General features: G+C 41.5%; 1 protein-coding gene across 1 annotated transcript in view; it reads left to right on the plus strand.

The window, feature by feature from the left end:
* The window catches only part of CLVS1 (clavesin 1), a 98,134-nt gene that overhangs the window by 57,577 nt on the left and 12,980 nt on the right, over nucleotides 1–27,577 (plus strand). The window contains exons 4-5 of the mRNA XM_021555646.4: nucleotides 20,801–20,911; nucleotides 22,043–22,278. Coding sequence (XP_021411321.1) covers nucleotides 20,801–20,911; nucleotides 22,043–22,278 — 347 coding nt within the window. The remainder of the gene's footprint in view (nucleotides 1–20,800; nucleotides 20,912–22,042; nucleotides 22,279–27,577) is intronic.

Here is a 27,577-nt window from a genome sequence, read left to right on the forward strand (position 1 = left end):
CATGAAAAAACCTGGAAAAAATCAGCTTTTAATCAGCTTTTTTTTCAACCCTTTTTCACCTTAGAAAGCCCACATGCTTCAGACTCAGAAGTTAATCTAAAAAGGAAATGTCAGCCTAATGAAAAACAAGCAAGTGTTTTGAAAAGTCACAATTTGTACTTATAAATGTTCAACACCAGAGTGCTGAACCAGGATAGGTTCTCAGGTTGTCCAAGGAGATCTGCTACCAACAGGTCCTGAGGTCATTGTCACACTGTGAAATCTGCTGAGCAGCTCTCAGTTCCAAGGATGACTTGCAAAATTATCTACAACATATGCAAAATAACCAAGATGATCATAAAGATCCTGAATTTTTTTAAAAAGGTTTATATACCTTGTTGTTTAAGCACTGCATGGGAGTGCAAAGCTCTTGCAGGATTCACTGGTGACTGAGGAGTGCATATTATATTTTCCTGGCTAGTACTGAAATATTCCTTGAGCACACATGGTGTTACTCACAGTAGGGTACCTGACTTGAGACATGAAGGAGGAAGAACTGAAAGAACTTTGTATTACAAAATTTGGGATCCTGATTCATTCTCTCAGGACAGTAATAGGCTTGGCCACCTCTACAGTAATGCTTTCTGTTATATTTTTTCCAGTGGAAAATCTCCTACAAGATCCAAAGAGTCCCAAAAGAGTATTTCAGAGAAACAAGTGATTAGCTATTGGCTGTGACAAAACTAAAATATGCTGAAAAGGCAAAACCGGAGAAAAGGAAATAATATTGGTGTCCCCTTCCCTTTTTCATAAATCCAGGACAGCATTGCAGATGACTGGGTCCCTTCTGTTTTAGTAAGAAGTGTTTTGATAGAGAAAAGCTAAACCTTGCAATTTATTCCCAGACAGGCTCCCTGGGCTCCTAAGGTATAAAACATCTTCAAAATTTCCATCACTTTAGTAAGTTCCGTTTTTTTTTTTTTTTTTTCATCCATAGTTTGGAGAGTTATGACCTAATTGTCATTAGAGATGTCATTTGAGACAGAAAAAGATATTTCAGGAAAAAAGCAAACACCAGAAGCCCTTAACTGAACACTGAGAGTACTCTGTGAATATACCAAAATTCATTCTGGTTTTGTATTACTTCATTTAGCCACTGCCAGAGGTAGGGTGTTGGATTTGCTGTATTTGGCTCAGCAAGGACCTTCCTATTGTTTTATGAAGGGTTTTTTTTCAAAAATTGAATTTGAGCAAGAAAGTATTGAGCTCCTGAGCTTTTGTCCTGTTGCTAATTACTCAGAGGCAAATGAAAGACAATCAGAGATCACACTGGTGTCAGCAGTCATTAACACAGGATGGAAGAGAAGGGAGCAATGTTCAGATCTAGTTTTGTGACTTGGGAAATTTCCTGCTCTTGTATTTCCTGCTTTCCCTGATGACAAAAAGACCAGGTAACATTCATGTATCAAACCCGAGGGCACCTGGGTCATTGATCACCTGTGCAGACCCACATTTAAATGTTGCCAGAGCCATATGTCTTTTGAAGAGCAAAGGAGGGAGCACAAGGGAAGAAGAGAGAAGGGTAGCCTGGGAAGTTTCCCAGAAAATGGCCTCACAGGAGACCACTGAGAAAATGGAGAGGGATTGCAAAGGTGGCAAGGTAGAGATTTCAATGTACACTTTGATTTAATGAAAAGTAAAGCAGAAGGTGAGCAGATTCTCATGCAAATATCCAAGGTGTCAAGCCATCAGGAGACTCTTCTGCCAGAATGTTTGATCCCTTTCATTTTGCTTGATGAATATTCCCTCTGGTGGTCTCACATTAATGTGACCTGTCAGCTCTCCTCTGTGGGCATCTACCAGTGAACACAGTCCTTCAAGATATCGCATGATCAGCATTCAGTGTTAGTTCCATTTAAATGTCAGATTATTTCATCATTCCAAACCCATGACAATGAAGGCATCTTTTAAAACACACTGGCTTAATATTACAGGTGTTGCCTCAAAGTCTGATACCACAAAGTATGAAAAGAAATATCAGGTTCTTTAGAGGAGGGCATGTGAAGCACTTGCAGGCACAGCCACTGCAATATGTTTAAAATACAAAGTCATATCTGCCACCTCTCCAGCCCCCTGGCTCACCACTGAAGCCCACCTATTTGCTTGCTGCATTTGTCAGCATGTCTGGAGTCACAACAATGTTGAACAGCATGGCAAAAACTCATGGCTCAAATCTTCCCTCCTGTTTTGTTGCCAGTTCCACCAAAACATACTTGACTTGTATTATATACTACAAAATAAGCAAAACAAATATGAGGCTGAAGCAAGGCTTAATATGGAGAATTATATGGAAAGTAGAATTAGATGGAAAAATTCCTAATTCTGCTCATTGGAGTCAGGACCTTGATGTCAGAGTCATTCAGAACTTTGTTGTTTTGACAAATAAATATGTGACCTGAAGCCATTGGAGCTGAGACTGTACTTTGGAGCTACAGTTTACACTGACATTAAAATCTGTCATAAAGCCAAGACACTAATCAGGCAGGAAAAAAAAATACACAGCAAATTTCACTGCTTCATGTACTGACAAATGTTATATTCAGGGCTTCTTCTAAATAGAGAAAGCACTGTCCATACTTCTGTGTGTAAAATGAGCAAGTGCTAGGTATTAACATTTTATTCAGTTACCTGACTTCTAAAATACTCAAGCACAAGAGATCTTCTTATAAACACTTGGAGAATAAACACATGATTGAACAGATATTAAAAAAAAAAAAAAAGATACCATATTTTAATTGAGGGAGGTGAAAAACGATGGTGTAGCTATTTTTAACCCAGCACAGTTCTGCAGAGATTGATTTGAGGAACTCAAACCTCATGAGTGTACACTTGGAGGAGTCCTAGACATGGGCACATATTAGTATACACCCCTCATCTTGCAGTTTTCCACAGCTGCAGATCATAAATACTCTTTGATGTCTCAGGGCAGAAATATCAGGTGCACCTAAGCCATCCTCAGGTGAAAGGATAATATGTAATGTGACAGGGATCCTCAGAGGACCAGGTTCCACAAGGAATGGTAGCCAGCAGCTTCAAGGAGGTTATGAGCAGTAATGGGACAGTAACCTCTCCTGCTTTTTCAGAAATGCTTGTTTTGACATGTTGAGCCTCACTTCACAGTAAATTTTCCCATGTCTGAGCAGAGGCAAGGTTTTTCATTTTGTCTCTAGATTTACACAGATTTGCTGTGTGCAGGCAGGTGCTGTTTTCTTCAGCTTCCAGCTGGTGTGGATAGCTTTGTGTTTTGCTAGGATGATCAGGCATGTCTGTGGTATGTGCTGTTTATTTAGAAGAATGCTTTATAAAGCAGTGGGAGCAATGAAGCTTTTGACCTGTAGCTCTAAAAACACATGTGAAGTCAATCAAATGAAATACAGAATGCAGACTGACATATATCGTCGTGGGTTTTGTTTCAACAAACTCAGCTGAACCAGAGGAGGACTATTAATGATAGGAAGTGTGCAGGAATGATAACAAGGGGAGGGTGGTGGGGTGGAGGAAAGGCACCAAAAAGACACATGAATATTAGCATCAAGTCCTTGTTTGCAGTCTGAAACTTATGACAAGCTTTGGAGAATAGTAGAAACTATCTTTATCTACTAGAGAGGGATTTTCTTGGAGGAGTAGGAAAAGGCAGCAGAAAGCAGAGAAATGAAACAAGTGTCCCACCAGACTGCACCTCTCCCTCCAGCTTGTGCACATTACACTGCCACCTCAGAGAGAAGAGACCAGAGGAGGCAAGAGGGAAGGTCAGAGAGAAGATAAAGGACTGTGTAACATGCAAGAGTATGCATCCATGGGCGTAGGACAGATCCAGTCACACGACCTGGCCCTGTGAACTTAGCCCACACAGGGCCATTATTTGGACTGTACCCTGGAGAGAAGTTGGGTCTGCCACAGGGAGCTGAGTCCTGTGTCCCTGTAAACACCAGTACTGTGCATATCCTTGGTTGTCACTGGTGTTAAACATGGCTGATATTTCTATTGTAGAGTCTATGCATGCTTTAAACTGTCTTTTAGGGTACCTGATTCCATAATATTTTAACTGCAGTTGTGCTTTATTGTTACTGCAATTGCTACTACTACTAGATTTATACTTCTGTAGTATGCTTGATTATTTGTCTCACTATGCTTTTTAGAAGAATTGTCAGATTAAACCATGAAAACAATGTCTAAATGTTTCTTTGAAGAGTGTAGAAACAGGATTAAAAATGAAAACCTCTTTACTAGAATAAAAGAAACCCTGCAGAGCTGTGATGTGTCAGGATGACTAAGCCAAATATTCTTTCTTGAAGTGTCCTCTTTCTACAGGCAGATGGTTTGCTGTTATGATCAGGAGATTTGAAGCTAGGGAAATTATCCTGTTGTGAAAATTACACTGGGGAGAACACGTTTACTGCCTCCTTCTTGTATTCTTTTCCTTACTTTTGCTTCCTAATGATGTGGTTCCTGTAAGCAGTTGTGGGAGACAGCTATCCCCTGCAAGGGAGAAGAGGCTGTTCCTGCCACCTTTAAAGGAAACACAAAGAATGTGCTGTTTCACATTTCCACTCCAAATTGTGAGCACGGCGACAGAGGGGGTTATAAACCAATCATGGCTGGATTGATGGAAGTAGGAAAGGAACCAGTAATCATTTATTGCCATGTATCTATTTTAAGGTCCTCCTGCAAGCTGGCTATTTCCCCCCAACTCCCCTTTCTAGCCACACCATCAGTGATTTCTAATGTAATTCAGAATCTCAAAGACCATCAGCTATCCATGTTCAATTAACTCCTAAGGTGTGCTGTAGCATCACACGGACCCTTGGATCTCAGTTTTAATATCCATGCTGCCATTTCTGCCACAGCCAAGTCTTTCAATTCCTGCTGTCCCAGGTCCTTGAGCTCAGCTGTCTCAGATGAGAAAACCTGTTCCACCTCTGCTTGTGCCCATCTGGTGCAGCAGTGTCGCTGGCACCCGGGACAAGTTCACTGCACATTGGCATGACTGCTTCCTACCTTTATCACATTCCACAAACCATACTGGACTTGCTGCTTTGCTCTCTCTCAAAATACCTGTGAGACCAAAGGGACTCTGACAGCTGCCTGACAAGCACAGGCACCTTGTCTTCAGAGTTCATGTGACCTTCAGTGCATCATTGGTGCCATGGTAATGTCACAACGTTAAATTCAGACCGGATTGTGACCTACCCTTCCTGTATGTGTCTTAGAAGTTCTCTCAAGCTGCTCCTGCAGGCAGCTAGATAGGTGCAAATTTCCTTATGTCTCCTCATGTGAGGAGTCTGCTGGGGGAGACATTCCGGAGTTCTACTGGAATTAATCTTTACATCTTAATTTGTTTAGTTTATATCGTAATTTCTGAGTTACTTGAGGCCTCCAGATTGGAGTTTTTATACTTCCCCCCCATAATTTGTGCATAATTTAATACTGTTTACACTGTCAAATATTTTGTATTTCCAAGAAAAAGCCTTTTGGCTCCCAGAGAAACTCAATGGTATTCCAAGGAAATAATTTAATGAAGAGATTATGATCATGCATATATGGAGGCCTCAGTTTCATAAGGTCACCTCCCAAGTGTTACTGCCTTTTCAGTTTCTCATTAGAGACATTGTGATAGCTGCCATTTTCAGGTCATTCTTATGCAAATGAAATATTTCAATGTTTTTGCTTGCTTTCTACATGATCTGTAAGCACAATGCATTCACTTGTTTTTCTTCATTATACTTTTCTCCCTAGAGCAATATGCTTCTCCTATTGTAGCCCAAATTATGGCTAGAGAAACTTTCCTGGGTAGATGAGCAGTGGACCATCTTGACCCTTTCATCTCTATTTCATACTCTGTTGAGAGTTCCTTTATTTCCCAGAAATATCCTCAGGTTACTTTTTAGTTGATGTTGACAATTGTCTGCCCATTGCATAAATTCAGTCTCTGAGATCCAGAAGTGGCATATTTTCAGCTCAATAATAAACATTTTTTTACTTCTGGTACCATTAGAAATTTTTATTTTTCCATACATTTTAATATTATTCCTTGTCCAAACACTTACTGGCACAAATTTGTTATATAATAAAAGTTAACCTCTCTATGACCAGAGTTTCACTCCAACTAAAAGTGGATTGTCTTTGCTAATACCAATGTCTCTGGTGCACCTAAATATCATGGAAAATCAGTTGTGTTCTGTAAACCGGCAGGTGCATGGGGAAGAGGAGGGAAAGGCACTGATCTCTTCTCTGTGGTAGCCAGTGACAGGATCCAAGGGAATGGCCTGTGCAGGTGTGCCCAGGGAGGTTAAGCCTGGATATAAGGAGAAGGCTTTTTTTTCCCAGAAGGTGGTTGGACATTGGAACAGGCTCCCCAGGGAAGTGGTCACAGCCCACACCTGACAGAGTTCAAGAAGCATTTGGACATGGTGTGACTCTTGGGGATGGTGCTGTGCAGGGCCAGGAGTTGGATTTTGACGATCCTTGTGGGTTCCTTCCAACTCAGCGTATTCCGTGATCCTATGATGCTATGCTGATTTCCTTGGCTGCCATGAAGAAGTGTGTTCCTTCCTCTGCAGATCTCTGCTGATGTATTTAAATTCCTGTGAGGTGTTGTGATCCTTTTACAAACTGCAGATATTATCTTGTGGGGTTCATTTGTCCACCCTGTGTTTCTCCACTGTGGGTTCTGTGGATTCCCACACTGCTGGTGCTATGCTTTCCTGCCTCTGTCTCATTGGCAGAAAAATTGTGGGTGCATTTTCATGTCCACAACATCAAAACAGCATTTAACCTTCTCGAATTTCAGGCAGGTCCTTCAAATACTTTGTTTTAAGTATATTCTGGGTATTTCAGGATGCACTTCCTTGAATAATTTTTCCCAGAATCTGTGATTTTATCATAAACTGAATTCCAAATTTTTTTAACATAAATCACAGCCAAATTTTTATTTGTACCATATTGAATTGTTTGTTTGAAAACAAACAACTCATGTTTCCCTTTATCTTGACTGTAGTGCTTAGATTGCTTTTATAATCTTTAATAATCAACTTTCTTTTCCCAAAATAATTTGAACAACCAAGGTGCTTCACAACTTCTTTGTCAAAAACTGAGCTACCTTAAAACTGGCACTTCTGTTTATGGATATAGACTGAAGTACTGGGCAAACTACTTCACCTACCTTCTGTGGCCTGAAAGAGCTTTGATTTTGACAAATCATTTAACTTCTCCATTTTTCTGTTAAGAGATTTTCTTTCTGTTTACTATTGAGAAAATCAATTGTTCAATAATCATCTTGAGTGTGGAATTTGCTGTATTCAGTGGTGGATTTCACACTGAGCAGACTTTCTTTGTCTGAACCTATTCACAACTCAATCAGTTCAAATAGCAGAACCTATTTGAGAGATCTCTCAGGCTGTACAACACAGTGCATCTAAGATGCAACTAAAAAATTGAAACAGCATAGTACCTAGAGGAGACAATTTGGGGAAAAAAAAAAGTTTGTTAACTTTTTATTCTTAAAATTTTGAATCTGATAGTACCAGTTACCAAAAAGTGGTGAACTGATTTTCCCAAACAGATCCTGACAGAAATAGATAAATATTTTAATGTAACCTCTGCATTGTAAATGTGTTATCAGTGGACCTTATCTTCAATTTTCATGCAAAGATGTACTGTACATGCACATTATAGTATATATATGGTGTGTCATTGCCAAAAGTGAGAAAAAAACCAAAAGCAAAACACCTAGATGAAGCACCTGCAAAGCATCCAGTAATACTATTAGCTTGCAGACCATCATTGGCCTTGTAATGGTTACATCATTGTAATAATTGGTTGTAATCTCCAAATGTTTTTAATTTTCTGTATATTCAGCGAAAATATTTTACTTCCTTCCGGAAATAACACTACTGGAGAGCTGTCCAGTGAACAGCATAAATTAACACTCTACTAATCTGGGTTACATTGCTGTGCCAGTTATAGATTTCAATAATGGGGAGGTTTTAATTGAGTTGGTGGACATAAGTGGGATTAATATGCATTGCACACGTGCAACACTATGTAGCAGCTAATAGGGAATGCAGATTTTCTGATAACTTCTCTTCACCAGGCACATTCCTAATAACAAGGAAATCTTTCATCTTGGAACAACTGTTCAATGCAGGGAGTTAGTGATATAGATTTTCTTCTGGTCTGAAGAGGTTATTTTCTTTTGTTTATTGCTGTCATTTATGCTCATAATATGGGTTTTGCAGCAAAGCAGATAATAAATAAGCTTTACCTTCCTGCCCATTTCTATAATAAATTCTGTGGCATATTATAAAGATGATAAAAGCTTCAGCATTAAATAGAAGCTGTAACCCGAAGCCCTGGGTAACCAGTGATCAGTCAATAGTAAGTGTGGAATATGACAAGGCAGGAGCAGTCTGGCAACTTGAGATGCACGTGTACCTCAACATACGAAATACCACAGAACCATGGGGTAAGTAATTTTGGAAGATCAGATCCCATTCATAGCTTAAAGCTGGAAAAACTTTGAAATTAGAACTAAGCACTACCACTCCAAAAAAATTTTTTGCAATTTGCTAGAGGGACAATACATGCCACTGTGCTGAAAGTCTTGCAAAAATTAAGGTTAATGACACCAAGTAATTTGCAAATTTGCACTGGTACCCAGTGCTTGGAGTTTATTAAGGAGGATATGCTGCTGCCTGCAATTAGGTGGGAAGAGTTCTTGATGGGAAACCTTTAAAGAAGAAGGTACAGACAAATTGTCCTGTACCTAACTAGCAAATGTAATGACCTCCAGAGATATGAAAGAGGATACTCCAGTCTCTGGATGGGAAAAAAAAAACCAACAAAACTCATTCATTTAAGATCTCATGTAGCAGTACTTAATGTGTGACTTTAACCCAATATGAAAAGAAAGAGGAGAATTAAAATGGGTATGGCTTTTTAATATGAGGTGGTTGAGAAATGGGGTCACACCTTCCTGTGAACTGCAGTCTTAGAAAATTCAGAGAAATATTTTCCCCGCTCTTGGCTCTGAAAAAAATAATCAGAGCAAATTTTTAAGGCATAGAACCAGAGAGTGAAGGAATCATGAGCTTGCATGATGCTGTGGTGCCTGAAAACAAAATTTAGAATAAACTTTTGGAGAATGCAATGCAAGCCTACTCAGGCAGTAAACTTTGCTGGCAACTCTCAGACTCCTCTTGTTAGGGTCTGTAGTGTGAGCAATGATATTATACAGGATGCCAAAGGGCTGAACAGTGAGCTGGTACTACGTCCACAGTCTCATATCCATGCTTGGCTGGAGATACTGGAAAGACTGAGGAACTGCACTCATTAATGCTCTGCTTTTCTTTTACCTGCACAGACATCAGAAACCATTTTTCTACTGCTGTCTTTTAAAGCTGTTTTGCAGTCAGAGTTAAAGTGGCAGTGAAGCCAGGTAGTGAGGAATAAAAAGTGTGAACTGAAGGGAGGATGTGTTGTGGAAATGAGAGAGCTGTTGCAGAGAGTATAAGCATGTATTTTGTGTAGCAAAGAGTACAAAGTTTAGGTGACATTTAATGCTGCCAAACTGACAAAAGCTCTGATTCTGAGTGATTATGCAATGAGCAGCACTGACTGCTGCCTAGCATTGCTTTAGGTGGTGAACACAGCACAAAAAGAACATCGAAATGGCAAAGTCATGCACTTAGGAAAGGAAAAATCTGAGTATCAAAGTACAGCTTCAGGGGGCCCTGACTACACCTGTGCTACATGACATCTCTGGGAGAAACCACTGCAGAGAGAGCTCTACCTCCCACTGTGGGTTGGGGCTGCAGCCTCATTCTCTCTGTTGGGAGAACATAGCTAATGAACTCCAAGAATTTTGCCTCATCGTAGCTTTTAAGGCAAGAGGGTATCACTGTGACTGGTTGGCTTATGAAACAGCCTCCACACTTCCTTGAGTGAGTTTGGACACACACATACACAGAGTTACAAATTCTCTCTGTGTCCTTAAAGCCACATGTCCCAGGAAAACCTTTTGTGAAAGGTTCGGTCCATGCTCCAAAAGCTCTGTAATTTAAATCTCCATCCTCCAACAATCATAGAAATATTCTGAAATGCAGAAAACAATATTTCTTTCTCCGAGCCCATGGAGAAACTCACCCCACCCCCAGCCTCCAACACTGTTTCCATAAAAATATGTCTGGCTCCCTGTTGAAATTTTTGGGCACAAAATGTGTAGCTACAGCAAAGTTGCAACAAGTCAGACGATCAGAGACAATCAGACAATCTTAGCTATTGGTGGTACTACTAGCAATGCCTGCTTTTATAACCACAGGGAAAAAACATCAGTGAAAAACATCAGTTCTTTGTACTGCATAATACAAGGCTCTAAGAAAATGGTCTTCATGACTCGTTGCTTAAGTGCGTGTTGTTGAAAATGTCATGAAAGTGGAATTGCACATGATATTGCAAAAATAGCTTTCCTAAAAAATATATTTTCCACAATGTATCTTTAAATATTTCCATGTGTATTTTTAACGTTACTCATTTTTTTTATTATCAAAACTTATTCCAAGGACATTAAATTATGGTCAGGTTTCTCATTATCAAGGTACTATTCTGTTATTAAAAAAAAATATCGAGAGAAAGAGATCACAAAAGGGCAGACACAAAGAGATTATATTTTATTGCAGACCTGACACAATGGTCTGCTCCTGTTAAATCAGTCTGGTGACTATGTGGGACTTTGTGAAATACAAATACACAAAACAATTTTCCCTTCAGCATGACAGGATAAGACAGCAAAGCAATCTCACTTGGAGCCTGGAACAAGGACAGAGACAGAATCATATGAAAATAGGGTGGGGAGGTTTTTTTCCTTAGACTTCTGAAGAATAAGAGTCTGTATGAGGCAAAGGTGATGCTGTTGTTAGGGATTTATCTGATGCAGTGTGAGCTGCCTCATATTATACCCACCAAGAGCAGGGTCTCCCCCATTGCACAGGCATTTGGGATTTTGACTCCCTTTAAAACAAAGTAGCTCATGGGGTTTTCTCTCACACACAAACACACATATTCACACACTCCTGTTGAAAGGGAATAAAAAATTGAAAAAATATCTTCACCATGGGACACTTATCACCATGGGACATTTATTGAAGCTGACAGGGACCAAAAAATTTGTTTTAAAAAGGGGTTGTGCAAGAGCTAAGTGAAGGGAAACCTTGAATTTTAAAATAAGGTTTCCATCTCAAACAAATTAGAGTAAAATGTAAAATTCTTAGTGTAATGAGACAGGAATCTAGCTCTTGTTTAACAGATAGCTCTGAGAAAATGAGTGCTAAGAGCCTGTGATACTTTCAAGGACTTGTACAGAGGAGTCAATACAAAGGATTATTTTAACTTACTGCTAGATGCAAAGATATTTGCTGGAAAAGGAATAATTTGCATCTATTACTTTGTTTTAGTCAGTCAACAACTGCCACTAAAAAAATTGTTGGATCATTTTCTTTTGACCATGCTAGGTTATAATCTCATCACAATGATAGTTTATAATCTCCTTTCCATGCTGCTTTTAAGATGATTCCACACATTGTTCAAGCCAGGCTAGATCAGACTTCTATTTAACACCAATAGGTTGCCTAGCACTATAAATAAAAAAAATCTCCTTTTCTCCACCACCAGCTTTCAATCACAAGTGTAATGCGACTCTAAGAATTCTGTTTAATACCTTGGTGCTTCCATGGGCAAAGATGAAAAGCTTCTCTGCAAAGTCAATAGGTCTCCTGAGAAGCAAAGCAAGTGCCACAAGACCTTTTTAATTGCTTTTCTTTGGCTGACTTTAACTTATGCTGTGGGCATTTGTCCTCACCATGGCAGTTTGGCCTTCACTGCCCTTTGCTCACACACAGCTATTTCGGTAGAGAGCAAGTGTGTGTGTGTAGATACATGTATACATGTACATATATATATATATATGCAAGTGGCAGTGTGAAAAAAAATAGAATAAATATTTTACATAGACAATGTAGAGAATCTCAGCATAACAGCGCATATTGAAAGAGACAGTCTCTGTATAGGACTTTTTGTTTAAAATCTCAGTGCTGGACAAGAAGTAAGGCATAAATGCTGTATGTTGTGCTTTTCATGATGGACTTTGCACACACTCAACTCATTCCTTTCAAGAGCCTTTAAAATGCTATTGAATTTGCCTTAGTGCCATCTTCTTTGCCCTAATTCCTTCACTCCCTGTGCTTTCAGTCACAGTGTCCTGCAGATCTACTGCCCTTCAGGATCAGTGCAAGGCCTGTCTATGGAAATAGAAATAGGTAGGAGAGAGATTCAAATAAGATCAGCTAAAGAAAACAGTGGTGTTCTTTACTACAGTGGTTAATGGTACTAATTAATTTTTTTAAAGCTTAACTCTAGAAAATTATTTTAAAAAAACCCCACCCTATTCTCTCTATTCTTTTTCAAGAAGTATATGTTAAAAATAGAAGGGTTTTTGGCTCGAGTTTTCAATGCCAAACTTTCAACCCCAGTGCTCCTGAGTAGTTTCTTTTCAAGGTGCTAGGAAATTAGGGTGCTTCTTTGTTAAAAGTGTCTTAATGCTGACTGTTACTTTCTTTGGTGGAAGTGTTCATTCTGCTGGGCATTTTACTTCAGAATGCCCCGCATTAAAATCTGTCTACAAAAGAAACCTACTTATTTACCGCACCCCCAAAACTGAGAGCAACTCACATCCACAAACGCCCACCAACAGCTCAAGTGGAGATAAAACACACCATTTTATCTCCTGGTGTCAGGGAGAAAGGACTGGAGGGAGGACACTTCTTTCAGTGATCTAAATCTTGTGCGGGGATTTTATTGCCATGATGATTTTGATTGAGCAGCCACAGCTCACGGGTCATGCTTGGCCCAGGGCTTGGTGTGTGACACATCCCTGCTGAACTGTGCTCACCCATCAGGTCTCCAGGCCAGGCTTGCTCTGTGCCCAGCACGTTTTGCCATTCCTAATTAAGCCCAAAACTGCTTTCAGCTTTGATGATCTTCCTGTTGCTTTTTCCTTCCCCCACAACTAATTTCAGACGTTCACATTCAGTGAGATACAGGAATAGAAGCAACTCAGCTTGCAGTCGCCCTGCGTTAGGAAAGATGAATATAAACATGTTTCTGAGCTATAGTTTACACCAAAAATCAGAACACTGGAGACAATGTAACCTGGTTTGCTGGAGCTGGCTGCAGAGATCATACCAACTTCCTAAACTAACTCTGAAAAATAGCCTCCAGCTAATTCATGTCCCTTCCTAAGCTGCCTGTGACCTAAACTACCCCTCCTTAGTGGGGTGACTGTCGCTCTTCTTGCTCTACCAGAAGCATCCTGATCTGGCCTTACCTAGTATGACCTAATCTAGAACAAACTGCAGCTCCGAGTTGCACACATGCATGGCCTTCCAAATTAGTGTCTCAGTGCTCTCGGTTTTACTTCTTAATCACATTTTTAATTCCTCTGTTCCCAGTGAAGCTCCTCAACCTGCTTGAATGAACCTAATGTTTCTCTATCAATACAATTTATTAATCTTTTTTTGTTGTTGTTGTTGTTGTTTCTGGAGGGAGCCTTACTCTCTGCCTTTAGTGTATAAAAGAGGATTATATGCCAAGCAAAAAAGTAGCACCAGAATGTGGTGTCAATCCAACAGAGCTACTGCTTCTGGGAAATTTTCTGTTCCTAAATTATTCTGAGCTGGTTCAGAAAAGGGTTTCTTGTAAGAAGGTAATGAAGAAATTCCCCTTTTGCCCCAAGGTTACAACTTATTTTGTTAGACCAGATGACATGACAGCATGATTCTATCAGGACAAATCAAAGTTTACTGAGCAAATCTGTGTTCTATAACCTGATTTATTGGTGCCATCTGCCAACACCCATGAACAGATGCTATGTAGGACCTCACTAGTGTGCAATAATGACTGGGAGAAACCCACTGCAAATTACTGAATTCTTCAAGTTGCTGAGTGTAGCAGGAGAGATAACTAACATAATGAAAAAAATGTCTAAGAGAATGTATCCCAATGCTCATTTTTCAGTTCTGGTTCTCTGACAGGAGTACTTCAGAGCATCTTCATCTACAGATGTGGGTATGAGATGCAAAAATAAACCAAGAACTCACAATTTCCTGTGATTTTGCTCCCGTCCTTTGATATTATGTGCTTCAAAGAAAAGAGAGCATTTTGGTGTGAACAGTTACAGTCACAGCTTACCCAAAATCAATGAATTCTTCACTACTGCAAGAGTTCTTTTTATGGTTGTATTCAAGCAGGTCAGGATTGCCATACTGCTAGCACTAATGTCTTTCTTTTTACAGTTTTTCCCCTGCTCTGCAGCTACATTCAAGCCCCATGTACTCTGAGGGCATGCCAAGGTAGAAGCAAATGATTTGCAATTATTGCCACTGGCAACATTAATTTTGCATTCCCATCTCTTCAAAAACACGGGGGAGCAAAAAGAGATAACAGAAAGACAAGAAACTTGTCAGGGTGGAGATTGGAAGTGTGCCTGGGACCAGTGGAGGCACTACAGAAGGTGAGGGAGAGCAGCCCCAGCTCCTGTAGCCCCAGGGAACACTTGTAGAGGTGCAGGAGCAGCCCAGTCCCAGTGTCCTCATGGCCCCAGTCTGGCCTCCCACTGCCTCCTGCCAAACTAAAAATCCATCTCTTAGCAGCTGCATTAAAATTATAAGCTGAAGTTGTAGTGATGGAAGGACACTTTGTCTTCTTGCCTAGCATGCCCTATTCAACAGCCCACTCTGTCCATACCTAGGGCATAACATGAAATTCATTCAAACATGCTCAGGAGCAAGTTGTTAATGGACACAGACTATCCAATATCTGACAAAGTTGTAAAATCAGGGAACAAAACTTTCAAGCACTGTCACTCTTTCAAAAGCTGAATTTGGAACTGAAGCTGAAGAGCTGAAGAGTGGAAATCCTCCCTCCCTTATTTTGCCAATTTATTAAAATTGTACACTCATGGAAATTCTCCATAGAGAAACTACCACTGAACTATTAATAAAATCTTCCTGAACTATTAATATGATCTCTGGGAGCATTAATCCTCCTTGGGAACTGATTATGTAAGTGCACAGGCCTGAATATGCTGGTTTTATCCTCAGTTTACATGACATTTCACTTTAAGTTTTGTTTATGACTGATATCTTCCTGAATCTGGGGGCAATTATTTTCTTTCCAGTGGAATTGTATTTGGATTTGTAGTAAACTGTCAAGTATGGTTGAGATAGAAGTTCATTGGGGTGTGTGCTTGGTTTTCTGATTAGAAAGGGTAAAGATTATGAAAGCGTTTTAAATAAATGCATAATTCTTAATTAATTTAAATAAAGCTTATTTCTCAAAATTCAGATGTTCTGCAACTTAGAAATGTGCTGTAATATGGATTTTGAGCTCAGGTTTTTGGTCTATGATGTCAATTCATGTAGTTTGAAAGGAATGATCTTGAGCATCAGGTTGGATTCATTCCTGTTTTTCATATTTCGAAGATGGATTTGCATTCCCGACACACTTTGGTGTGAGGAGATGCTGGAAAATCATGTTGATTTTTAGTTTCCAGGCAGTTCCAAACAACACCAAACATAATAAAAAGTTTCTGATGCATACTTATACCAAAAGAAATAGGTGTTGTCAAGGCAAGAACAGGCAGAAAGAAAAAGCAATAGTCTCTAATCGACCTCATGCCTTCCAAGCACCCCTCCTAAGCTATTTAATGGAATATTGTGTACCACAGGTTTTCAGTTCCAGGCTCAGTTCAAAAATTTTTCTGCACAGGAGGTCTGAGCAGGGACGGGAAATGATTACTGCCATAATGTTGTGCTCTGACCTGCAAGCTTGGAGACACTTCTATCTGAAACAAAAGATGCATTGAGGCCTGCATGGATTTGGGGGGGGTTTGCTGCAGCTCCACTGTGTTTATTACTTTCTTTTTAGGCATGATAAAGACGAGAATAACTGAAGACAATGAATAAACAAATCTATAAAGAAAAACAAAGACAATTTGGGTGAAAGAATAGGCCCATCAATGGCCCCACTTTCATATAAATCAACTCAAACTCTATGTTTGGTTGATTTTTTCTCTCTCGATTTGCCTATACTTCTCTGGGAAGGTGCTACTGCAGCATTTCTAGATACATTCCTTATTTTAGATCAATTTAAGTCCCAGAAAAGAAGCCTGGTATGACTGGAGTGAGCCATCCATCCAAGAAGACATCTGAAGTTATTTCACTGAAGTGTGGATTGGATGAGTGTACAGTGAGGTGGATTGAGAACTGGCTCAAAGGCAGATCCCAGAGGGCCATACTTAGTATCACAGGGTCAAGCTGGGGTCCTGTCACTAGTGGTGTCTCACAAGGTTCAGTTTAACTTATTCATCAATGACTTTGATGAAGGGGCAGATGCCTCCTCAGCAAGTTCAATAGCTAAAGAGGGAATGGGTGAAAACTGATGCATGGGAAGTTCCACCTAAACATGAGGAAGAACTTCTCTACTGTGCTCCAGGGTTAGCACTGGAACAGATTCCCCAGAGGGGCTGTGGAGTCTCCCTCACTGGCGGCACTCAAGAATTATCTGGACTCAATCCTGTGCCATGTGCTCTAGGATGACCCTGCTGGAGCAGGGACTTTGGACCTGATGGCTATGGCCTCTTCCAGCCTGATCCATTCTGTGATCCTGTGATTCCCTGCTATTGCTAAGGAGCAGGTTTGCTTGATTAGGACTGGATTGGATGTGTTTATTTACTCTGCAGTTTCAATGCTGAGCAATGTGCTAATGCATCCAGCCTTGTTTTCAGAAGGGAAGACAGTCGTGCCCAAAAATAATTAGACCAATTCATGTGTACTATGTTTAATTTATAACATTGGAATAAAACTTAAGTATATCCTCAGGATGGGGTATTTTTGACAAGGAATCAGGTTAAGAAAAGGCTCCATGATCCCAGAGTCCATTTCACAGTAGACTCCAAAAAATGTACCTCATTATAAAATACACCTTCCCAAGGAATCACAAGACATGAGAAATCAAAAGAGAATTCCTAAAAGCAAAAGCTTTCCAGCAGAAAATCAATTTCAGCTGCTTTCACCTTGCCCCAGGGAAAGCAGCAGAGACACTAAGTGGGGTGTGGGAAATGTCTCATACATCTTCCTGGAGCTGCACAAGGCAGACCTCCAGACAGGAGCTTTTCTTTCCAAGACAGCTCTGCTCTAATTAGGGACTTCTACAAAATTAGTATGTTGCAGTTCTAAACAGTGTCTGGATGATTCCCATATCAAATTTCTTTGGTGTTTTTTTTTTTTTTTAAAGTCTTTGTCCTTGCTCTAATTGACAGCCTTACAAAAGCAGGTGGACTGAGGGATGAAGGTCAAATTGAACTTAATGTGCTTAATAAGGCAAGGAACAAAGTTTAGAGGAAAGTTACACACACACAAAATATTCTTTGGGGTTTTTTTTCTGACTCTCATGCTTCCTTTTCAAGAGTCTTTGTGCACTTTTTGGTGCACCTTCAAAGTTAAAATAAAGCAATTGCCTTTAAATAAAATTTTTATATTAAGGGCTTTCCTATAAGACAGATGTGTGAGATAGAATATAGTTTATAGACTCAACAATCTATGTTGGGTGAACAGGTGAACATAAAATGCATTTTCTATATAGGAAAGTGCATCCTGCTCCTTTTTTTCCTAGAGATGGGAGCCAACCTCTGGCTGGTTCCTATAATTCTCAGTATCTGGGCCTTTCTGGCTATTGTTAAAGCTGGTCAACATGTTCTAAAAAATACATGTTCCCCCTTGAAAATGAAGACTGACTGATATTTTCCACTAAAAATTATGATTAATATAATCTGTGCATTCCAGCAGGAAGGCAAAACAATTTTTCTTTTTCAGGTCAGTATAAATCTCCGTGTCTTAAAGTTATTCCCCTGCTTCCAATCTTTCATTTCTTCACTTTCCTGTTCTTCAGACTCAGATTGGATTTTCTACACTGACATTATCTGCTACAGTACAGCCTGGGAAAAACTGTGACAGTTTACTTCCAAAAAGAAAAGGAGTCAGAAACTTCTTCCTTATAGATACAGCTTGTGGGATGGCAGCTAGCTTGACAAATAAAGAATTAAAAATAAATAAATAAATAAATAAATAAATAAATAAATGCAAATATGAAGCCTTCCAGTTGGTCAGTTTGTCTTAGTGGGTTTTTTTGGTTGTTGTTTTTGTTGTTGTTGTTGTTGTTTTTAGAATAATCTGTGAAAAGCTCAAATCTTAAAATCTACATTCCCATGTGTGAGGAAGGCAACTGAATTTGTGAATTTTGCATTAGATGGGCATTTTATGACTCTGGTCTGCAATAAACCACAATGTTAGGTTGTCATATGGTAGAAAATCACTTTGGGCTTCACGCTTCTGTCAGTCCATGTGTTTTGCTGGGTGGGCTCAGACTCTCTGCAGCAGCTCCTCAGCAGTCAGTTGAAGTCACTGCAACGTGCAGCACTGCAGTACCTTATCTCAGTCAGAGCTATATCCTAAACTCCCATGAAAAGCAGTGGAAATACACTCTTCTTTATTGAAAATGAACACCCCAGCAGGACATATGTCATCCTTAAAGAGAATTATAGAATCATAGAATCACTGAACAGAATCATAGGGTTGGAGAGGATCTTAAAAGTCATCTAGTTCCAATCCCTCTGCCATGGCAGGGATGCCACTCATTAAATCAGGTTGCTCAGGGCCCCATTAAACCTGGCCTTAGCCACTTTCAGGGATGGGACATTCACAGTTTCACTGTTCCAATTCCTCAGCACCCTCTAAGAAAAGAATTTCTTCCTAACATCTAATCTAAACCAGCCTCCTTTTCATTTAAAACCTTGTCCTGTCACTATCTGTCCAGATAAGAAGTCCCTCTCCCTCCTTTTTATAAGCCTCCCAAAGGTACTGGAAGGCTGCAATGAGGTCTCCCTGGAGCCTTCCCTTCTCCAGAGTGACCAACCCCAACCCACTCTGCCTGTTTTTGTAGGAAAGGTGCTCTATACCTCTGGTGCTCTTTTTGGCCCTCCTCTGAACTTACTCTAACAGGTTGACATCTTTCTTGGGCTAAGAACCCAGACTGGGCTGGGGGGAGGGGGGGGGCTCAATTCATCATTTTATTTAAATGGAATTTAAAATGGGATCACCTGTGATATTACACTGCTTGTCCTCCTGTGTGCTGGCCTGATTTGCCAATAGTCCTTCACAGTATATCCAATATGCAGATTTGTAATGATTTCTGATCAACTAACATGTCTGAGGTGGAAGCAATTTATTTCTCTGTATAGCAAAAGTAAAAGTTATCGACTTAATGCCTGTGGCTGCTCACAAACATTACCCTGGTATGGTTTTAGATGATGGCCAGGGCAACCCATGGCTAAAGAGTATGGAGAGTCCTGATGATATGCCCTGGGTTACAGGAGGTGGTGTATGCATACATATTGCTAAATCTGGGGGAAAAATTGACCTTGAAGCAACACAGAAGCTCTGCAGAGCAGGCGTATAAGGGGATTTTTTCAAATCATCTCACAAATCCACCCCGTATTCTCACCAGCTGTGCTCAATCTCTGATGCTCGGGAGGAAGGCGAGAGAAAGCCCCAGGACACCCTGTGCTAATTGTGGGGGGAAGGAACCTGCCTGGGACCCAGAGCCAAAGCCCTGAAGGAAAAGACCTGATTACACTCTGCTTTTCATGCTGAGCTGTAGGGGTTAGGAGCACACACAGGATGAGGACGGCTTCATCAGAATCTCCCTTCACAGCGGAGAGACAGGCTCCTCTCCTCCCTTTGGAGGCGGATTTGCACACAGGAGCAGCAGTCGTCTCATTATTTATGCCACGGGGGAAAAAAAAAAAAAAAATCCTAGGCTCTTCCTAGACTGGCGTTTGTTAGATAAGATCGTAGGTGCAAAATACCCTCCAGAATGTACAATAACCTGCAAAGACAGGCCAGCCAGCGCCTCCTCTTCTCTCCGGCGTGCCGGGCTGGCGGGGCAGGGCAGGATGCTGTAGAGCAGCTCGGCAGCGGGACGCTACCTGCATGTTAATGCCCCGGGTGTTTGCGCCGAGCCCGGCGCCCGGCGAGCGCGGCTCCCGCAGTTTCCATGGAGCTGTCATGGTGCGCTCTCCCCACACCTTCACTTATCAGCATTTCCCACCCATCCTCCTCCCTGTAATGTGCTGCTTGCTCACCCCGAAAGGTCAGCCATTGTAATGATGATTTTAGCAGGGGGAGGCAGGGAGGCCGAAGGGTGAAAAGGTGAGCTCTGAGCAGCGCTGTGCGTGGGAACCGGGGGCTTGCCTTGCGCTGTACAATGAGAAATTCGAAAGCTTCCCCTCGAGGGAGCGGCGCTCATCAACCCCCTCTCACTTCCCAGGCCGGCCGAGTCAGATGCCCTGACGGAGTTAAAAAAATGTTCATGAGAAGTGGCTGGAGACCCGACTTTAAATCTTCAGCATCTCCTCGGCAATTGATGTGTCAGTGTGTGGAGGGGCGAAGGGACCGCCTCTGTCCACAGAGGAAACTGATACAAACGCTTACAGGCATCTTTTCTGGTTTTCCGTTTTCCTCCTGCCCCCACCCAGTGCTCGTATGCAGATGGAAAGAGACAGATCAGATTTTTCCTCCGACTTTCATCCTATTGACCGCCGGAGTATAAAGCAGTGCATCTTTTAACTGCCTTCCTTTCTTTCTTTCTTTAGGACAGCTTTCCTGCACGTTTTGGAGGAGTCCATTTTGTCAATCAGCCCTGGTACATCCATGCCCTGTACACGCTAATCAAACCATTCCTCAAAGACAAGACAAGGAAAAGGGTAACTAGATGAGGGTGAAGGGTGGGGGTGGAGAGGAACCTGCAGACCTGGATTTTCCAAGTAGCTACCTGTTTTCTTTTCTAGTTTATTTTATCTCCATTTTCCATATGGTATAAGAGAATCACTGCTGTTATCAAAAATTAGAGTTTGGAATGATCTGGATTGAATCAATAGCTCAGCCAGGGACCAGAAATTTATCACTAACAAAGCATTTTACTGGGACATGCTCAGGGATAGAGAAAATTGGCAATGTGGAGGGATTATCCGGCGTGGCTGAAGTAATTTACAAGCGAGGGAAGCTTTAGCTCAACTCTTTTTGTGGGAGTAAAAATTCATATTTCATTCCTTCATCAGGGTAACTGTTTTCACATGATGGTAACCCAATTGCTTCCACCTGAAGTACCCATGCCTGGAGGCTGTTTGCTCACACTGCAGAAGAGGCAGATCTTCTCCACTGAAACCCAAGTGAATTGGTGGTTCTGCAGTCATGTTAGCCATTTATTCTCTGCAGTCTGTCAAACAACAGCTGAATAATCCCTCGGGAGACCCCAGAGCCCATCCTAAACTGGGTCTGACTAAGCAGGAAAAGGGTATGACCCACCTGGAAGCAAAGAGGGATTAGAGAAACGTGTTGCTGCAGCAGCACTGAGTGGTGACACAGCCTGATACATCCCTGGAAATGTCTGTCCTGGGGTGCAGGGCTAGTGGCCCTCTCAGATGCTGAAGTCCTACTATTTACGCCTGCTTTCAGTAAGCTCCACTGTCACCCTTTTCTTCTCACTGCTCTTCATGTAAGCCTCTATCCTCTTACAGTAGCAATAATCAGTCATAATTCCTGACTTCTGCTTCTCCTGATCTGGTACTTAAGAGACTGAAATTGTCAAATGCCAAAAGCAATCGAAGAGTTTACATAAGCGTTAGTAGTGCCAGCGTAATTCTTCAGCTGCCCACCCCGAAGTTAATCCCCCCTCTTCTGCCAACTGAGTAAACCCTGAGAGCTTTTGAAATTCCCACCTGAAACTGCAGTGTCAACTAATGACACTCCACACCTCATTAGTGGTGCTATAATTGTACTTAATGAAGTAAGGAGTCTGTGATGACTTCGAACTTTTTTTTTTTTTTTTTTTTAAGATCTTTCTTCACGGCAACAACCTGAACAGCCTTCACCAGCTAATACACCCCGAATGCCTGCCGTCTGAATTTGGGGGGACTCTGCCTCCCTATGACATGGGGACATGGGCTCGAACACTACTGGGTCCCGACTACAGCGATGAGAATGAGTACACCCACACCTCCTACAACGCCATGCACGTCAAGCACACCTCCTCCAACCTGGAGCGGGAGGCCTCGCCCAAACCCATGAAAAGGTTGGTACTGCCTTCGAAATCTGCTCTTTTTTGACTCTCTGAACAGGCTCGGCATAAATCTCACAGGAAGGGCACGAAGAGAGGCTGCGATTTGGCAAACGTTGATGGTGAGGAGCACTTCACTCTGGGCTGTGCTTGTGGTGTGCTGGGAGAAAGGAAGCCTCTTGGTGGAACCGTAATTACTTGTCTGATTACTGTGCATGAAAATGAGGGGAAATTAATGAGCCCCTGTACAGAGCATTACAGAAGTACATCAGGGTGAGATGCTGTCCTGCACGGTGCAGCGCACTCAGCGGCGCCACTTCAGCGCTGGTCCTTACTCCTTGCCGCTGCTCTGCTGCTGCTGACCCGGCTGCTATCGATGAGGGATTTACCTCCTTTAAAAAGCAGCTTTTGTACGATGAGCACCACTGCCCTCTAAAGGAAAAAGGAATTGGTCTTCTTCCTCTGCTTCTGCTCCCCCTTTGCTCTGCAAAGCCCTGCAAAGGCGGTTGCAGAGCCGCTCTTTTAAATGCTCTGATTTTAGTTCTAGTGATTGTGCATTCAGCTCTGAATGCTCCAAATGACTCCTCTGGAGAGTGTTACCCTCAGTAGTTTGGGCTGATTGTGGGGATGGGGTCGGGAAGTCAGATACCTGGCACAGAGCTGTGGGTGGTATGGCTCAGCCAACGCCAGCTGCAGCGAGCCATGGCCGTGCAGGCTCCCCTGAGTGTAACATCTGTACTTGCCTCACCCTTGGCATCCCACGCCAGGAAACTGCTTTCCGTGCAGATCGCAGCGATGCTTTCCTCGCTGCTGCCACTTGATGAGTGCAGTGCTCACAGGCACGGCGTCACTCTCCGTGACAGGGAGCGGCCATCATTTTGTCACAGCAAAATCAAAGCTGACAACACAGACAGGCCATAATGTCATGCAATTAATTTTGAAAGTCTTTCATCTTCAGAGGAAAAAGAAATGCATTCTTGAATCACAGCTCCCTTCCAGGTCAGAGGGATGCCATGCAGCTGTGTCTGCAAAGTGAGGCCTCGTGCTGGAAACACTAACACTTATGACTGACTTCAAGAGCTCACAGGGCCACAACACTTTCAGGTTATGAGCTTGCAGCCTTGCCATGAAGAGGGGGTGGCTGCCTGCATTGTCAGCAGTTCTCACTCCTGACCACCAACCGAGGCTGGGAGCCAGTGTGAGTTTACAAAGTCTGCCCCAGAGAGTTGAGTTTAAGCAAATTTATTTTTTATAAATATTGTCAGTGAAACACACTGAATTAGTATTAGAAAAATACTAAATATTCCATTATTCATAAACTAGATCCTCATTTACGTAGCTTTATAGAAAGAATTCTGCAGGTTTTTTAAAGATCCAAATATGCTGAGAAATGTACACAGGTAAATCTTAGCTGAGGATCTGATCCTTGGCTGCAAAGAAGGGAGGGTCTTATTGCGTCCTCAGGGGAGCACCTCAGCTTGAAAATTAGTTCAGTGCCAGAAAACCATGCCTTGAGGCAAAGCCTTCTTTTATAATCTGTTCACTAATAAAAAAGTGCACTAATACAAATATGGGGAGGGGATGAATCTAATTTGTCATGCTGCCTCTGGGCAGACTAGATCTAACTTTTAGCCTAATTTCGTTATTCGGCGGTTAAGTCAACCATCTGATCTTGCACCCCGTGGTTACTACTTGCTGTTAAAGGTGAAAAGTTCACAGCTTCAACAGATTTTCTCCTATGAGTATTTGCTTTGATTCTTCTTCTCCTGAAATTATGGTTTGGCCCAATCACAGGTAAAAGTCTATGTTTAGAAAGCTTGATTGTGTGCTATACTAGATTTTTTTTAACCAGATGTATATCTGAGGCATCTAAAAAGGTCTCCAGAATTCTACCAGCATTACCTGTCTTCCCTCCTTGCCTCTTTATGTTAATATATCTCTAACATAATGTGGAACTCAGGCTATGACTGAGATTTCTGGGTACTCCAGAGGTTTGCACTAAGCATAGGTGATCATCTAACATTATTCTTCATCTTAAATATAACTCCCTCCCAATTGTTCTATCATTTCTTTCCCTTATTAAAACAATTTCTAGTTTTATTGAAAATATCTCCTCTGCTCCTCCTTTTTCAGCACACACTTAGGTAACACGTTAATTTTGTGGTTTTCTGATTATATTATTGGTTTAACAAAAAAAAAAAAGGTCAAGGCCATTGACTTTTTCTTCAGCAGTCATATTCCGCTGAAAGGGGCAAATATGCAAAGACTGAGGCTTCTTAGATTTCTGTAATTTAAGGCTGAAAAGCCTGACCAGTTATGGGACCTTTCCTCTCTGACTTCCCAGACATCACTGCAGGTGTACCTGCCCAGTAACCAGCTGCAGGGAAGGGCAGTGCTTATGGGACTTGGATTTACCCAGGAGGCTGAAATCACAGTGGTGGTTCCCAGCTGTGGCACTGTCCTGCTGTGTGCAAGGTGCAGAGATGCAGCCCCTCCTGGCCACACAAGCCCATCCTTGCTAAAACTGCCACTGGACCAGAGGATTGTTAAAGCATCTGGAATCTTTGAGCTCAGTGCTGCTGTAACAGCTGAGAGACTTGCACTGGGACTACAGAGAAATGTCCCCATGAAATTAAATGCCACCATTCTCTACACCTGGAGAAAAGCTCACCTTTGACGCCTACTGCAAAAATAGTGTCAATTTTAGTGGTAGAGAGGCTGAGAAATCAAGATGTGAATTATGTATCTGAAGACAATTGTCAGGAAATGGAATTGGAGAAAAACTGACCAAAATACTGTCATAACCACATAATCTAGATTAGCAAATGAATGCAGAGTGGGGAAAGGAGGCCTTTTTCAAGATGTGCCTGAGACCAAACTGAGAACTAAAATAAATTTCCAAATGCAGGTCAGGAAATAATGAGGCACTAAGCAGCAGTGAGAGGGGCTGAAGCTGGAGCAGGTACCTGCCTGTAGATCATCTTTAGCAGTGCTTTGGCTCCTGTCACCACAGCAGGGGCATGTAAATTGAAACAAGTTCATCTGAGAACTCTGGGGAGGATGAGGAAAGCAGAGAGCATATTTTTCCAACAAGAAGCTATAGAAGACAGTAGTTTGTTTAGCTTTGGAGAGCAAAAGTTGAAATGGATTTGAAGGGAATAAAATCCGGGGAGACGGAACAAATATTTGAGGAAAAGGACAATTTAGGCATTAGGCACGAGATCAAATGGATATAAGTTGATTAAGGTATACCTTGGCTGAAAATCAGAGTTGGTTTGATAGCCATCAGAGGCCAGAAACAGCGTGCCAGTATGACAAACTGATACAGGAGTGAAAGACTAATGTGAAGGGGCTACAGGAGATTAAACTTGCATAGCAAAGTCTCATTATATTCCAATTTCTGCTCCATTTAACAGCAATGGAACCAGAACATTATCTTCTTCCCAGTCACAGGCAGGGGTGGTTTTCCCTGTAACTGGCACAAGATTTGTTCTCAAGAAAGAGACCTTGTTGACTTCAGAGAATGGAGGTGTTTTAGATGGGGAAAGGATTGAAAATCCTCTTAAAGAAAGACTGCACTGACTCTAGTCAGTGACATGATCGTGAAAATTTTGAGATTTGACAAGTGTCTATAAAATGGAAAATCTTTAATCAAAACCATTGCAATTTTTCCACCAGTGGCCACATGAAGTCCCACTGGAGCAAAACCATACTAGCAGAAATGGCATTCCCATCTGCAGTATTATCTCGGATCCCAAGTACTGTATGAACAGATGGGAAACAAAGCAAAACAGCTGATGACTCCACATAATGAGTCTTAATTACAAGGGGGGAGGGGAGGGGAAGCAACAATAATAAGAATCCATTCAGAATGTATGTTTATTAGGATTCAGCTCAGTGAAGTCTGAAATGTGCAAGGTAGTAAACATGCAAACCAGCATTAATACAGGAAACTTGGTTTAATCTGAGAGCCTGGCTGCATCTATTAGACAGTCCTGGGAGCAGCAATGGCAACAGGCCCTTCCTCTATCTTGGGCCATCTCTTCTGAAGGGTCTTCATCCATCCAGGAATCCTGTCGCTTAAGAGCTTTAGGATTTCAGAGCATGTAAATGGTGCAAAAATTTGGAGCACAGGGAAGAATATCATGTCCCTTTCAGCTGTGGCCAAGTCTTCTGTGATCTCTGATGGTCAGAAAGGGGCCTTTAGTCAATAGGGAGCTCACACAAAAGCAAGTCATTTGCCTGAGGCATTCATGCTGGCTTTTGTTGATGAAGTGTTGTTTTTAGGAGCAGCTGGAGGTTTTATCTGGATGTGCAGTTTAACAAACAGTTATGGTGGATGGTTAAGCCTAGCAGTTAAAGAGTCAGAGACTGCTCTCAGCATATCACTGTGCCAGTAGGGCACAAATTTTAGCCCCGTTCTCCCAACAGTAGAAGATCCATGTCTGTAGCTATTTGGGTACCTAAAAGCTGTGGGTGAGTATCCCCAGGTGAAGGGATGGATTCAGTGACTGGGGAAGATGTGAAAGAGCTCTGTTCTTTGACGTTTCCTTTTTTCTCCAGTGTCACCCTTGCTCTTACACTCGGGTCCAGCAGCAACAAATAAGCTGCAGCAGCATGTTCCCTCTCTGTGACTCACTTCTCTTTACAAGAACTGCCCTTCTTCAGCTGCATCTGGGTCATTCTTGATATCTGAACTTGCTCTTCAGTCCAAGTGATGAAGACTGTGCTCTGTCTTTGCTTGTTCCCTGCACAGGCTCCAAGCACAGCCTGGGAGCTGAATGCTCCTTCTCTGCCCTCCCAGGCACCAAAAGCACTAGCTTTTAACCTGCTGACAGTGCAAACAGCTTTGAAAAATTAAAATTGCCTTGAAGAGAAAGAAAATTTTACCTAACCACTACTTATATATTCTGGCTAAACAACCTGAGTTGTTAAATCAAACTTATTTAATCAACAGAGAATTAATTATAACTTTATTCAAATTTGGGATTAAAAATTATTCTTGGGATAACATGGGTTGCAAGAGCATTACTAGCATGGAGTGAAGCTTATCAGACACTCTGTAAATTCAGAGTTAGGTAAAACTTTTAAAGTAGAGCCAAGCACACTAATTATGAACATGTACAATCTGTCCATTAAGACACCATAATGTTTTTCTGCTATAAAATATCTTAAAGAATCATAGAACTGTACAATAATTTAGATTGGGAAAAAAATTTAAGATCATCAAGTTCAAGTTAATCCAAGTCCACCACAAAATCTTGTATCTAAGCACCACATCTACACATCTTTTAAATGCCTCCAGGAAATGGTG

Source organism: Lonchura striata, chromosome 2, assembly GCF_050655825.1.
Source record: "Lonchura striata isolate lonStrDom1 chromosome 2, ASM5065582v1, whole genome shotgun sequence".
Classification (NCBI taxonomy): domain Eukaryota; kingdom Metazoa; phylum Chordata; class Aves; order Passeriformes; family Estrildidae; genus Lonchura; species Lonchura striata.